The following is a 16,800-nucleotide window of genomic DNA, read 5'->3' on the forward strand; positions in this document are numbered from 1 at the left end:
GTGCACATTGAAATTAAAAAAAAAGTGAAAATTTGGGACACCCTATTGATCACCCATAAAAAATTTCGGTTTTGCTCTTTCTGTTTGTACCTTTCCATTCAGATTCCACCAGACTTTATTCTTATTCTTTTCTTCGCTGTCTTCAACTGGTGACATTTTGATGGAAGAGTGCCTTGTGTTGTTGTAATTTTTCACCATTTCATCTAAAACGTCAATGTATTTATTAGTGTTGTTGGCTGAAAAATATTTAAACATTCTCTCTTTCATCGTCCTGTTCCATCGCTCGACGACACAACTTTTTTCCTCGTTTTCAGTAGAATACAATTGAACACCCAACGCTCTCACATCCCTGTTGTAAAATTCTTTTCCTTTGTCCACCCACAATTTGATACACTTTCTTTCTACAAAAATCTTTTTCAACGTTTCAGCTACTTCAAAGCCTGTTTTGCTTTTTAACGGAACGATCCATCCATACTTTGAAAACACAGCAATCACCAAAAGCAAATATTTTACGCCGTTGTTAAATTTTGAAAACGATTGCATGTCAACCAAATCTGCAGTCCATATTTCATCAATGTCGTTCACAATTACTCTTCTTCTTTTAAAATGATGAATCACCGGTTTATGAAACTCCTCTGCAAGCTGATCTGTCCATTTCAAATCACTCACACCTAATCCGAATTTAGCTTTGGCTTTAATCACTGGAGCAATCAGCTTTCTCTCGTTGATTTCTTTTTGAGTGGGGTTAGGAATAGAATCCATCTCCTCAAGCATCATCTGATCTGCTAAATTTCTGTTTTGCTGGTCGTTAAAATATTTATAAGCCAAATCATGATAATATGCTGCATTGTCTACTCTATCCACTGGCTTGCTCCATTCTTGATACATGTCCGTGGAAGTCAATCTCTTATCCAAATTGGTGCCCGGTCCTGCAAAGTTCATCCCAGGAATATGCATTTCTCCTGGAAACTTAGCCCACGGAAGCTTGATTCTGCTCGACATCTTATTCAACGATTCCACTAAATCACCTCCTTTTGCTGGCGAAGATGATCCATTGAGCGCATGCGTAGAAACAAAACTGCATTTAGTCGTTCCGCTAGAGTCGCAAGTTCCTTTGAGCATATTTCGATTTTTTTTTGTCTTCTCATTTTTCAAGTGAATAGTCTCAGCTTCTCTTTTGCATTTAACACAATACATTTTAACATATATAAAAAAAGTTATAATATAAAAAATGGATATTGATAATTTGTCATGGGACATTGATAAAACTAAAAGAAACAACAGCGCGTTTCTGCCAAAAAGCATTCGAGGGCTCATCGTTGGAAAGTCCGGTTGCGGAAAAACAACGTTGCTACTCAATTTGCTTCTCAAGCCTGGATGGCTGGATTACAACCACTTACAAGTCTTTGCCAAATCCCTTTTTCAACCCAACTACCAAATACTCAAAAGGTCCTTTGAGAAGAAACTTTCTAAAAAGGATATTCTTGGTTTGTTGAAAGCAAAAGGAGAAATAAAAAAAATTGAATTTAAACTCTGAAGATGTTATTGACGATCTTTCAAAAAATTATTCTGTCAACGAGAATATAGAGTGTCAATTTTTCGAAAATGAAGAAGACGTACCTGAACCTCAAAATCTCGATTCAGCCAAAAACAATTTGATGATCTTTGACGACTTGCTACTCGAAACAAAACAAAACACGTGCAAAAAATACTACACCCGAGGAAGACACTCCAACGTGGACTGCTTTTATCTCGCTCAAAACTATTTCTTGCTCCCCAGACAAACCATACGAGAAAATGCCAACTTTATTTGTCTCTTTCCTCAAGACGATAAAAATATTAACCATATTTATCTAGACCACGCTTCGAGAGACATGCCTTTTAAAGAATTTAAAGCCTTTTGCGAATACTGCTGGTCTAAACCACACGGATATGCCGTCATTGATTTATCCTCTAAAAAAGAATTTGGAAAATACCGAAGCGGGTTGGACGATTTTTTATTCTTCTAAAAAACTATTTAAAAAATAATTCTTATTTAAAAAATGCCTGGTATTATAATCAATGTAGATGGAAAATCAAGTGTTATCACAACTGAATTTTTAGACAAAATCGTTTTTGACGAAGGAAAAAGTTATGAAATGGCTTTTCTCGGGCTTGAGACTTATAACAGCATTCCAAATGTAAACAGTAAAAACAATTCTTTCAAATACAGCATGAACAATGGAGCTAATTGGGAAAACGTTATCATTCCTGATGGAAGCTATGACATTAAAGACATCAACGAGTATTTGCAAAAGTCTATTTCATTCACGATAAAAACAGCTCAACGCGGAAGTTATATTATTGCGAATAAAATTAATTACTCTCCAAACAACGTTCAAATTGGAATCAATTGAAATTGGCTTGAATTATTTGATTGACTTTAACGTGGAGAACAGCATCGCTTCAGTGTTAGGGTTTACTAAAAGAAAATTAAATTCCAATTCTGAATACGAGTCTGATCATATCGTTAGAATTTCAAGCATCAACACCATCAGAATTGTTAACAACGTTATCGGATCATCCTATATTAATGGAACCCAATTAAATTGCATTTACTCCTTTTATCCAAATGTTAGTCCAGTTTTTAAAATCATTGAGAGACCAATGCATTTGATTTATCTTCCTGTTAAACTGTTCGAAATTTCAACAATAGTTACTCGCATCATTGATCAAAATGAAAATTAGGTTGATTTTCGTGGAGAGGATGTTACAATACGATTTCATATTCGAGAAGTAAAATAAATAAAATTTTTTATCTATTAAAAATGAGCAATTCTCAAAACATTAAACTGAACATCTCACAAGGTCAAGCTGATAAAATTAAAAAAGCAATGCATGATAAAACTGATGCTAGCATTAAACTCTCTCATCAAGACTTGGACGGTGAACATGTTCTCGCTGTCACTAACGCGCAATTGAACAAAATTAAAAAAGCATACAGCAATGGAAAAGGTGTCACTCTTAAACTCAGCAAAAGACAAATTGCATACAACTCTAAAGTGGAAGGAGGTTTCATCAGAGCTCTTTTACCTTTATTAGGAATGCTTGCATCTCGTTCAGCTCCAGTGCTTGCCAATGGCTTATTGGGTGGACTTGCTTCATCTGCAGGTTCAGCTATGGTTGATAAAATCGCTGGACGTGGTGTGGTTTACTTGAGCAAAAATGGTCATGGAATGAAGTTAAAGACTGTAAGTGGTAACGGATTGTTTATAACTCCATGGACTAAAAATGCTCAAGGTGATGGACTCTTCATTAAAAATGGAAAAGGTTATAAATATGCTGGTTCTGGTTTGCTGCTTGGACCCAATTCACCCTTCTCAAGCATCCCATTCTTAGGAGCTATTCTATAAACTTCTTTCACCTTTTTCAAGAATTTAGATAAACTTTTAAACAAATTTAAAAAATGATTGACCTTCAATGGATTGATGTAGAAGGAATTATTTTACCTAATGAAGCTTTGACCAACTTTAAATTGATAAAGGCTGCTAAACGGTTAAAATTAAAAAGCTTTCGAGGTGTTTTTATGAGAGATGATCTGCCAAAGAAGTCGAGAAGAAAAGAATGCGGGATTATCAACACGGGAGACTAGAGCACAGGTGGGTTTCATTGGGTGTGTTGGTTCAAAGACGGTGATAAGAAATATAGTTTTGATTCTTATGCACAGCCTCCTCTTGTCGAATTAGTTAAATATTTGAAAAGTCCCGTTTATTATAACAGCGAAAGGGTTCAGTTTGGTGATACGTCTTATTGCGGTCACTTGTGTCTTTACGTCTTGAAAAAATTGAATGAAGGGTTTGGCTTTCAAGAAGTTAATAATACCTTGTGGTGAAATTTTTAAAAACTTTATTTCTTAAAAATAACAAACCAACAAACCAACAAACTAACAAAATAAACAAAAAGAACTCAATGGCTCAGAATCGGCACTCAGAGCCAAAAAAATGGAAAGAATGACTGTAGGCAGGCAGGCAGGCAAACAAAAAACAGACCTTGTCCTGAGCCCTGCTTTAAATTCATGGACTACAATCAAGTCTTTGGTCCGGAATAAGACGCCATCTTGGAAAATTTTAAAGATTTGAACCTGACAAGAATTTTATTACTTCATTGCGGATTTTGGCAAGGTATCAACCTTAAGTATAGGAAAGGTATCAATGGCTCAGAATCGGCATTTCCTTTTAGTCACGATACAGTAATTTTTTCAATTTGTCACGGTTTTTATATATTTTTGATTTGTATTTCATGGCTGATGATTGCCGTTAGGCATGAAACTTTACGTACCATACATAATTGTTGTTTCTTCGTTTTATATATATATATATATATATATTTACAAATGTTATATTATAAGTATGTAATATATAGTATATATTAACATAATATAAGTATGTAATCAATCATATTTCTAAATAAAGATTTTACCTTCAAGTTTACACACAAATAGTTATAAACTAATGTGAAGTAAACTACTAATAGTGCTAATAATATATAACAAGGGTAATAATAGTGGCAATTTAATCATTATATTCAAAAACAGTAGCAACAGCAGAGGTATATTACAATATATAAAATTAACAATGATAAAATGATGTAATGTATAGTATATATCAATTATATATATATATATATATATATATATATATATGTATATGTATATATATATGTATACATACATACTTTCAATAGTTTTATTAACTTAACACACTAACATTGAAAATAGCTTCTCCTACACTGTGTATAACATGACAGTCTCAGAGAACATGAAAAAAAACATTTGTGCCAATAAAATGAAGAAATACCATTATCTGGAAACTTACTGAAATGCTTTTATTTCGCTTAGTATAATGTTGCAAATCATCTTTAAGCCTAGTTTCTAAAAATCTAATAAAGCTCTAGGGACTCGATACTGCTCTCGAAAAATGTTGTCAGAAACATCTTCGTTAAAAAAGCGGCCATTAAACTAAAATGAAATTGAAAAACAAAACAAAAATATAATTTCTGCGCCTATTTAGTATGATTTCTGATTTTGTTCGATGAAAAATCATTAAAAAAACATCAAAATTTAGTAATTTTAAGTAATGTTTTAAACACCAACCTCTCGAGGCAATCGGTGGCGAAGCTCATTTTCTGCAACTTCGAAATCTAAGCCTTCATCCGAATAAATTAAATCCATATTCTTATTTTAGTTTTACACAGTTTTTTTAAACACCAAATACAAGAATGTGAAAATATTTATAAAAATAGAATAGACAGCACAGCCTACTTAATAACTAATAAAATTTATTAAGTAGGCCTACTAAATAAAAATTAAAATAAAAATTGCTATCAATGACGTATTACGGATAAAAAAGTCCGTGAACTTTAGTGACGTATACAATTTATGCTTTATAGAAATGGCCGAAAAAAATACGAACAGCGATAAATTCTTCGAGTTTACGCATTTTTTTTACGTAAAAATAATTTATTTAAAAATTGCGTTTTTACGAAAGATTTTTTTTTCTCGAAAAAAACTTCGAATTGTTTATAGCATTGCCCCCAGTTGTAGTATTTTTACCGATCGACAAAATATTGTTTATTGCTTTCGTTAAGTTATGAAGATTTTAGAATTTTTAAAATGTAAATATCGCCGTATAGTGAGTTAGAAAGGTTAAAAAACAGCAAAAATTATATAACCATCAAATGTAAACATGCGATGCATCAATATTAGTACTTTTAGGTCAGAATATCTAATTTTTTTATTAGAAAAAAGTCTTCAGCGTTTTTAAGACTCGTTTTACGCGCGAGTATGCGTTTTAGTGCCATTTATACGCGAAAAGAATGATTTAAATAAAAAATCTCAAATACCATATAAAACTACATAAGCATATATACCACATAATTTTTAAATAAACTTTACATGTATCTAAGACGCGTACTACACACGAGTACGCTTGTTAGAGTCTTTTACGCGGACGAAGATAGATATAAACAAAAACGTTTGTGTTCCTCAAACCAAAACGCGCACATATACTAGTTGAAATAAAAGATTTGGATTTAAAAAATCAAAATACCGTATTATCTTATCTTACTATTCTATGACCAAAACAAAAAAGAAAAAAATATTATTAGCAAAAACAGCTTTATTTTTCTTATTACGTTATTAAAAAAGACGAAACATCAGGGAGAAGTGGTTTTCCATTTTCAGATTTATAGTTTCTAAAACTAATGCAGTTATTGAAACTAATATTTTCAGGGGTCGCCTTCTGCTATTTCTAACTTTACTTCATACTTGACCAGTCAATTCAATTCAGCTTAAAGATGTACATCTGCAATTCTGATCAACTCTTTCGTTTCTTTTTTATATTGGAGATGTAGGGGTTAAACATACACTGTAGAGGAGTTGAAGCAGATATTTCTGTCAGAACTACACCCATGAAAAGAGAATTCCTAGCTAAAAACTTGCAGTGAGACACCTTCAAAAGATGCATGTAAAGCCTGGCTAGTGTTCTATTGTCTTATATAGTATAGTGATATAGTTTTTTAAATATGTTTGTTGCAATATCTCTTAAATTTCTGATTGTTAAATTATGATTAAATATCTGTTTTCAGGGCAAAATTAGAAATCTGCAGACGAGAAAAGTAACGTAAAGTGATTTTTACCACGAAATGACTTGCTTACTATAAATTGCATCTGATCGAAATGATGATAAACATGACTTAAAGCTAAAGCAGTAAAGCAGATTTAAAAAAAAACTGCTTATATTCGAAGAATCGATCAGTAAATTAAACGCTAACCCGCCAATTTCTTGTATATTATATTTATTAATAACAATTTCATTATGACTTTAATATGTAATTTGTAATATAATATAATAATAAATAATAAAATGTTTTAGTATTTCTGAGTATCTTTTATATTCGTATTTGTTCACAAATTTGCATTGATCTATGAATTTATTTGTGTCAGAAAAACATCTTAATAATAAGATGTTTTTCTGAGTATCTTTTATAAAAGTATTTCTGAGTATCTTTTATATTATTTATATTATATATCTTTTGTATTTGTTCACAAATTTGCATTGATCTATGAATTTATTTGTGTTTATATATCAAAGCATTTGGTCAAAAGTATCGGCTGTTGTTTTGCCAACATTGTGTCGGCCTGTTGCAATCTTAAAATAAAAATGCTCATTCTTAGGATTCAGTTACTTGAAAAATATAATTATCAGTTAACTTTGCAATAGATTAGTACGTAAAAAAAATTAAAAATGCAAGTGAACAAGTATATCTATCCTTAGAAACGGTATTAAAAACCACTAAAGGTCCTATATTGAACCGCTATCGTACCTACATTGTTTTGCCACCAACTTTTTAAACAAAGCTTGCAAACAAACGGACCGATATAAATACGATGTGCAAGACAGCACGGCACCACAGCGGGCGGCCGACGTCGGCCCAGCATAAGTGCTGACAGCGGTCCTCCACCGGTTCGACTACTTAATGTTTATTAGGCGCATGATTATTTATTTTTGGAATGCTAGGGAGATCTACACTGCGTAGCAACAAAGTCATATTTAAAATTGTTATCAAGTGTTATAGCTGCTGATTAACCATCACAATTATGTTTGGGCTTATTCGTATATTGGAACAGTGAGTACGTATTGAAATTTACACTACGTACGTTAACACAAACTTATTGCGCTAAGTAGCAATTAAACCAAATAATAAAGAAAACTGCTAATTGCACAGTTAAAAAACTGGCTCAAGGGAAAAAAAATAGTGAACACTTTGAACACTAATGAAGCACTGAAAAGTATTCATATTTTACTGTTATGTTGTATCCCTAGCAAAAAAACTTAAAAAACCAATACCAACAAAGTAGATAAACTATCCTGATAAGTATGGTGGTGATTGGTTATGATCACTGATCATAATTCAAGATCAAAATAAACAACCAAACGGTGTGACTCGATTACAATTTTCGATTACTCATTTTATAAATATTTTTTTGATAAAGATAGTTAACACCGTATAAAACTTGTATTATTGTGTTATCTTCAACTTATCGTGAGCCATCATTTGAGCTTAATTAAGAGTAACTATACAAATCCCTGGTAAATTTTGTTAAAAACCAGAGGATTTTTAAATTTCTTCTCCTCTTTTAACCTTGAAGGTTTAATTACGAGTAATAACAATGCTAATCTATTTACTGTTAAGTTGCTTACAGATATTTAAACTTTTTTTTCCGCGCTAATTAAGCCTGAAACAAAAGTAGGATTAAAGCTTTAAAAAAAAGGAATGTTTTTTAGTAAGAAAGAAAAACTTACTAATATCAGACTTTCAAATGGATATTGTGTAAGGGGAGTTAAGAAAGTTTTCTAAACATAATTTATTACTGATGTTGTGAAAACATTTTTGAAAGATAAAACAAAGTTACCGGTAAACAAAAAATGTTCTGGTCAAAAGTTAAGTTGTTGCTATGGAAGAACTTCTTGATAAGAAAAAGATCTCTGGTATAGTACTATTATTTGATTTGTAATGTGACGCTTTTTTATATTTTATAACAAGAATTTCATGTAGGATATAGAAAAAAAATTTGACCAATTTTTAACATAAGAAACAACTACAACTAAAAAATAAGTTACTTGCTTTTTTAGCTTCGTAACATTGTCGAAGTTGTATGGCCTCTTACTATTTTTCTTATAATACTCGGTAGTCGCATGACCAAACCTCCAATATATTTGCCAGAGGATGCAAAAGGTAAATTTCCCTAGATGACCAAGATTTGCAGAGCAAAAAAGATATTTTCATGTCAGATCAGTATTACTTGTATTAACTATTTAATGCTTCAATTCATTTGAATTCTTTATAGATACAGCCAAATACTTAAGGACCAAAAGGTTCAATCTCGCAGTTAAAAAAATATATTTCAACATTTTATTAATATAAATATTATAAAATATAGATTAAATTATGAATAAAATAAATATGACAAAATAAATATGACAAAAAAAAAGTCTTTTACTTGATGATGATGATGATGATGATGATGATGATGATGATGATGATGATGATGATGATGATGATGATAAAACTGACTTTTCAACTAATAAACCTTCTGATAAACACTTATGTTAAAGCAATATTTTTTATTTGAAGTCCATCAATTATATTAAAAATCTCGATAACCTTCTTTTCAATAGAATTTGCGATAATTCCAAAAATATCAGTCTTATATAAAGTATAGGAGTTTATTAATTCGTTCCAGAAAATATGTTGACTATTTTCACTGTTTAGACTCCATCTATTTTATTCCGAGAGCTCTTCCATCTGCCGGATTTCTACCGTTTGTTCACTCTCTAATTTGTCATTACAGGGTTGATAAAATATTCACTAAGCCACAGGAGGTACCAAACCTAAGTCAAACCAAGTAAGCCTTTTTTTTACCTAGTTTTTCTTATTAGACTCAATGGACGTAAATTATTTCATTTTTTTCAAATTCAATTTGTAATAGTGAACTATTTCATGTGCTCCTTTCGTTCTTGTTGTTCATTCAGTTGTTGTCCAACTTTAATTTTTTTCATAAGTTTCAGTTTACTTTTTTGTTTAAAAAATTTCTCAATTCAAAAAATTTTTGTGAAAGAGGTTTTCACAAGCATTTTTTTAAAACTATTTTTTGAAATTTCCATCGTTTGAACCACATTTGTAACGATTTAAGGTGCATATGTTTTCTGCTTAAAAGTTTGTGAAAACGTGTATAGTAATTGCTGATAATTTACAAAAAATTACTTCATTCACTGATCTCCTTTATATGGATAATTACCTAATTCACTGATCTCCTTAAGGTAAATATTTACCTCATTCAATGATCTCCTCAATTACTAATAGGTACAAATATTTGGCTTAACATTGATATAAGTGATTAGTTTAACACTTTTGATGCTTTGTTTTTTCCCCGTTTTAAATATTTTAATCTTGCTAAATATACGGGTAAGTCGACGATCATTAAATGCCGAAACAGAAAGTTTGAACAGAACTTTTTTTATGAGAAAGAAAAATATTAAAACGATCCATTAATATAACAGGGTTGTCGGATCTTTTACTTTTAGGAGCCAATTAATAACAAACTACACTCAAATATGCAGTCTTTTAGAAAATTCTCTTTCTAACTTTTGCTTAGTTAAAAAATGCTAAATTTTGATATTTAAAAATTGTATGAAAAATATTTAAAAAATATAAAGAGATGTCGAAAAACTTGTAAGGACTAACTTTAGTGTCGTAAATCTCAAATAATAAAAAAAAAGTAATAACTACATCGCAAATGCCATCACGGTTCCCTAAAATTGCATTTAGCCCTAACTTCAAGACACGAGAAAATCCTTTGGGTCTTGAAAGAGTACAACTTGTAGTTTACAAAAATGAAAACCTTAAAATCAGGCATTAAAGTATGCCAGAGAAACTTGCACCTAAAATTTCACTAAAAATAAGGTTAGTTTATGACCCAAATGACAAGTCAGTGTTGCATTTTTATAGCATAAAAAATTTAAATTAATCATTTTGATCGGAAGAGATACGAAATTTACGTCAAAATCATTTAGAGGTAATTTGGCGCATTTGAGAGACATGCCGACCCAATAATTTTGAACAAAACGCATCATTCAAAAAATGCCTCTAACAAGAATTCATGAAGAAAGCCAAAGAGCTGCCTGTTTTATTTGTTTTAAAAAGGCTCAATATGAGTTTTATTTGTTTTAAAAAGGCTCAATATGAGTTTTATTTGTTTTAAAAAGGCTCAATATGAGTTTTATTTGTTTTAAAAAGGCTCAATATGAATTTTACTTGTTTTAAAAAGGCTCAATATGAGTTTTATTTGTTTTAAAAAAGCTCAATATGAGTTTTACTTGTTTTAAAAAGGCTCAATATGAGTTTTATTTGTTTTAAAAAGGCTCAATATGAATTTTACTTGTTTTAAAAAGGCTCAATATGAGTTTTACTTGTTTTAAAAAGGCTCAATATGAGTTTTATTTGTTTTAAAAAGGCTCAATATGAGTTTTATTTGTTTTAAAAAGGCTCAATATGAATTTTACTTGTTTTAAAAAGGCTCAATATGAGTTTTACTTGTTTTAAAAAGGCTCAATATGAGTTTTATTTGTTTTAAAAAGGCTCAATATGAGTTTTATTTGTTTTAAAAAGGCTCAATATGAGTTATATTTATTTTAAAAAGGCTCAATATGAGTTTTATTTCTTTTAAAAAGGCTCAATATGAGTTTTATTTGTTTTAAAAAGGCTCAATATGAGTTTTATTTGTTTTAAAAAGGCTCAATATGAATTTTATTTGTTTTAAAAAGGCTCTTTTATTTGTTTTAAAAGAGTTCACTGAATTTGTTAAGCAAAAAAATATTGATTTTGATAATGCTCGTATCCCAAAAGATGTTTTTTAAAGTTGCAAATCATCCATCAGAAATGAGGGGCATTTTGCTCGACTACCAGATCTTTTTGATTTTGAGTCTATAAAACCATCCAAAGAAACACAGGAAACTACCATTAGTGAGTGTTTAATTTATGACGTTGCAAGAGTTAAAGGGAAAGCTATTCATCCAATCACTGCAACAACCAATTCAGACAAAAAAAAAAACGAAATGCCAAAGGTAGAGAAACGTTATTCAAGCTGTCTGACTAGTGTTAGCAAGGAAAAGCATCATTTCTGTAAAAAAATCAACACTTCAGCAAAATCTGTTTGAATTAGCATCAAAAAACCAGGTGGCTTCGAAAATATTGCAAAATATTTTCTCTGTATAGCTCCAGCTTCTCCGAAGGGAAAAATATATCTCCGTCAAGCTTCTGGTGGAAATTGTTTTCCAGTCCAATTAGGTACAAATGTAATTCATTACCAAACATTTCATATCACCTTAGTTTTTTAATTTTTTCTTCTTTGATTATTTTTTTGTTTTTCAGGATCATTTAAAACAGCTGAAAGTAGCAGGGCCAATTCAAGCATTACAGTTGAATATATGGTACAAGTTCAGGTCAATACTGGTTTGTATAACAACAAAATGTTTAAGCTGGCATCCACTTTAAAAAACATTAGTGGCAAAAAACTAGTTAAATCAAATTTCCGTGAAAAATTATAAAAATTAACCAAAGATTATCTTGATTATTTTGTAATAATATCTATGATATGTGACTCAGAGAAAGGTACTACATCTTTGAAAACAATTGTTCAATGCAAAAATATCAGAGAGGTCTATGAGAAAATGCTGAGCAAAAGAGACATTCCTTTGAATCACATTACCAAAATGGGCATTGATGGATGTGGAGGATTTTTAAAGGTGAGCTTAGGAACTTGAGCAATATCGTGAGCTCAGACACTTCTTAATCAGTAACATCATTATTCTCAAAAAATCTTCTTTGCCAAAACAGACCTAAAGCTTCCGGTGTCAATCAACAGTTGCTGGTTGCGGTTTGCAAGGATTTGCCTGAAACTTACGACAATTTCAAAACTTAATGGATCTTGTACATGCAGATGTGTTAAAATTTGTTTTATCATATGACATGAAATTTGAAAACATTATCTGTGGCATTCAGGTTCACTCCAGCATGCATCCGTGCTGCTAGTGCAACATCAGTTCCAGAGATCTGCATCTAACAGGGTTTCTAACAACAATTGGATCAATCAAAAAACCTTTCAATTAGGGATGGAAAAATCCCGGACATTCTCAATCCTGGGGTTTCGGGATTGAGAAATTTATCTCCGGAAATCCTGGGATTAATTAGGACGCATAAACTATTATTGGAGGTGAAGCATGTGAAGAACAAAGTACTCATCAAACACTGAAAAATGATTAATTTATTGATTATATAATTATATTACCAATAAATTTTTATAATTATGTCATGTTAATTTATTGATAATATAATTATATTATCAATAAATTAACCATTTTTCATTTTTTAGTTAACTAAAATAGTTCATTTACTAATGAACCTAAGTAATTTAAATTATAAAACAATACATTAAAAAGATAACACAATATAAATAAAAGTAATAGTTAAAAATAATATGAATATAAATGAGTATACATGAATTTTATTAATTTTTGAAAGTACCACCTTAAAAAACTGAAACCGTCAATCATTTCGTCGTTTAATCGCGTTCGATTTTTTAAGCATAAAAACCCAGCCGCTGAATTTGCTCGTTCGGACTCCACACTTGTTGGGCGTATAGATAGTATATAATCATATGCTTTTTGAAGGTGATTACCTCTTCTGGCACCACTTTCATATAACCACATTTCTTTTTGAGTTTTAGAAGTTACACTTTCTACCCTTATAGATTATAGGTTAAAAGTATTTACTGAAGTTCGAAATTTTTTTATAAAGTTCTAAAGTTCTTAAACTATTTCAACATAGGCTTCTTTATCAGATATATATAATTCTAAATAAATTTTTTACTGAGAAAACGATAACCACTTTGAATAACTGTAAAAAAAGTTTGCTTAATAAACCTTCTGTATTTTAAAAGCTTCATTAATTTAAACAGTAGTTGAAAAATTTTTGAGATTCACGCATACATTTTGTCGCATAAGAATTAAAGGGTTCTATCGAATTTTTTTATAGAATTTAACTTTCAATTTTTTATAGCTAATGTGTCTTTTTTGTTATTTAATGTTTCATAATTAAACTGATAATATTATTTACAAAATTTAAAAATTTTATGTTTTTATTATTAATTATTAATTAAAACTTTTATTAACAAATTCTTATAATATAAAAAAAGCAGATAGATATAATTAAAAAAAGCAGATAGAACCCTCTAATTCTAATGCGACGATTTGGAATTAAAATGAAGCCGAAAATTTGCCATCCCTACTTTCAATCGCTATGTCACTGCCGAAAAAGATATCAAAAAAGTATTTTAAAAACACGGTTCACCTTCCAATTTTGCTCACAAATTTTGACAACTTACTTGTGATTGATATTATCCCTCCTATAGAACTGCACCAAATGACTGTTGTTGTCAACTACATTCTGAAATATTTTAAGAATGTATTTGGTTCTCTAAATGAATGGCTGAAAAATCATCACATTTATCCTCAGCCTTAACATGGTGGACATTTCAAAGGTCCTAATTGCCGAAAAATTTTGAAAAAATCTGATGATCATCTTCAATGTGTTGAAAATCTCTTAGCACACAAAGCCATTCCAATAATTGACATTTTGCATAAGTTTAACAAAGTTGTTGAATCATGTTTTGGAAAAAAATTGTGTTTCAACTATCAGAAAAAAAGTCAAGAATTCTAAGTATAATTTCTTTTAGCCGACCTTAGCACAACCCCAAAAAATCATGCTATCTTTTATCATGTTGAGCATTTCATTCAGAGAAAAAGATACTCGTTTGGAATTTACAGAGAACAGGCTACTGAAGCCCTCCACCACACTTTTCAAACTCATTGGGATTGATTTAAATGTGACTCCACAAATCCAAATTATAGAACAAGGCTAAAACACTGTTTACCAGACTTCAATGCCAAACACATGTAAAACATCCACTTAATTTGCTCATATGCGAATTATTTACAAGGATTTTTTTTTATTAAATAAAGAACTTTACCAGAAAAATTATTACTACTAGCCTTTCAAAATGAGATGATTCTAATCCTTTCAAACTAAAAAGAATTTTTGTCTTAAATTGATGGTTGTTAAATACCTGTTATATAAAATGTTAAAACATCTTTGTCAAAAATATATAAAAAATGTCTTTGATATACTTAAAGAAAATAAATCAATAAATATGCTTTAAAAATGCAAAACTGAGTTGTCATTTGAGCCATAAAAAAATCCTTATTTTTGGTGTTTACCTTTTTGCCAACTACAAGTTTTTACTCTTTCAACAACCTAAAAGATTTTCTCAGGTTATGAGCTAAATGCAATTTTTAGGAACCGTGCCAACCTAACAAAGGCATTAACATGCGGAAAAAATCTATGAACGAAATATTACATTGATGACCGTGTTTTTAACTTATAGACCAAGAGCAAGTATCGCAACTGTTGATAAAGTTTTTTTCTGCATCAGAAATTCTTTTCGAGAATATCACAGTATTTTCTTTTTTTGTAGAGTTCAATGACTATTTCTCTGTTTTACAATATGCAGCTAGACACCAATTAGTGACAAACATTGTAAATTGTACAATCTATAACATACCATCCTCATTGAACAAATATAATCAAAACTAAAATATTTGGAGATGGCATTAGGGGAAAACCTCAATGAATGGGACAGTTTTTGCAAAATGCTTTTTAAACGTAGATAAAATTGTTTAATATATATATTTAAATATGTTTGATAACCACCGACTCTTGCTCAATTATATAGTAAAACAAAAAAATTGGATTTACATTTAGCTATTGGTAAAAAGAGAGTTTTATTGGAGCATGACATTTGTCCCATTCATTAAGTATGTCTCATTGAATGGGACAAACATAAAAGAATTAAAAATAAACGTATTTAATTCAATCATTTTTCAAATTAATTTATTAATTGTAAATGTAGTTAAATATATAGATACATACATAAAGACCACACAAAAAATATTTTTAACTTTAAACATTTTAACTCTAAATAAATTTCAATCAAAGTAGAATTTTCACATTTTAGAATATTATATTTAGTTATTTTTATTTAAGTAAAATATTGCAGTATAAAAGTGTGTAAATAATACCCATTACCAATGGGGATAAAAGTAAGGGACTGCAGCATCCCTCTGCTGAGCTGTAAGTAATACTTTGTTAAATTCATTCAATAGGTAGTACTTTGTTCCATTCAATATGCTCATCACTTTATCCAAAAATGATTAGTCACGCCAAAAACACCATTAATTAAGCTTGAATGTTTTACTCACTGTAGTACTAGAGACTGCTATCTATTTAAGCATGGAATTTTATTTTCCATAACTTCAAAAATTGCTGCAAAATCAGAAAAAAAAACATTTTTAAAAATTACTTTTTACATTCGAAAATACAATAACATTCATTGTCATTATGGTCATAGAGCAATAGGATGGATGAATCGGTCAGTTGAGTTCTTGTTTCTATCATTCTTTGTTACAGGAATTTGAATATCCTTACATCGATGTTTGTATAAGAATCTGAGTTTGTTCCATTCAATAATCGTCCCATTCATTAAGATTCTCCCCTACAATGCTGACAATTTTAGTCAAGCTGTGTGACATCGTTTACTTTTTTGAATGAAATTAATTTTGATGTTGCACCTGCAGCACTTTGGTTTTATACAGTCACAAATCATTAGAGAGTTTTGCCTCACCAGAAAAACAGTTATTTGATTGTGCAAGTTTATGAGAAAGATTTGTGAGCAGCATTTAAAAGAAAATTCACAACATTTGGAGGCTCAGATGAGAATGCTGATCCAATAGATGGCGAGACTGACGAATCGAAACAATCATCGTGATCACTGGCTGCAGGATCATTTGGTTTTTGGGTCTACAGAACCACATTTGGGACGCTGTTTTTGGTAGAGGTGTCTGACAGACGTCAAGGATTACTTCTACCAAAAGCATCAGTGGATTTTACCGGGTAGTTGAAAAATCTCTTATGGTAAAGCATCTCATGCTTATATTCCAAAAATTTAGAATGGTATTTGTACAAACGAAGTCATCGTTCACCAAACGAAATTTGTCAATTCCAATGACCAAAGTGTGCACAGTCAGCTTATTGAGAACTCGTTGATGCAAGTTGCACTATCAATACAGGACCAGTGGACTACTTTTA

General features: G+C 30.4%; 1 protein-coding gene across 1 annotated transcript in view; it reads left to right on the plus strand.

Annotated features, from left to right (window-relative positions):
* The first annotated feature begins 8,275 nt into the window (after positions 1-8,275).
* LOC149890848 (phospholipid-transporting ATPase ABCA1-like) overlaps positions 8,276-16,800 on the plus strand; it is a 32,709-nt gene continuing 24,184 nt past the window's right edge. Inside the window, exons 1-3 of the mRNA XM_090083342.1 lie at positions 8,276-8,528; positions 8,673-8,775; positions 9,313-9,445. Coding sequence (XP_089939468.1) covers positions 8,466-8,528; positions 8,673-8,775; positions 9,313-9,445 — 299 coding nt within the window. The 5' untranslated portion in view covers positions 8,276-8,465. The remainder of the gene's footprint in view (positions 8,529-8,672; positions 8,776-9,312; positions 9,446-16,800) is intronic.

This window comes from Hydra viridissima, unplaced genomic scaffold (assembly GCF_058129835.1).
Source record: "Hydra viridissima isolate aposymbiotic clone 2 unplaced genomic scaffold, HvirCarnegie_v1 scaffold_3, whole genome shotgun sequence".
Classification (NCBI taxonomy): domain Eukaryota; kingdom Metazoa; phylum Cnidaria; class Hydrozoa; order Anthoathecata; family Hydridae; genus Hydra; species Hydra viridissima.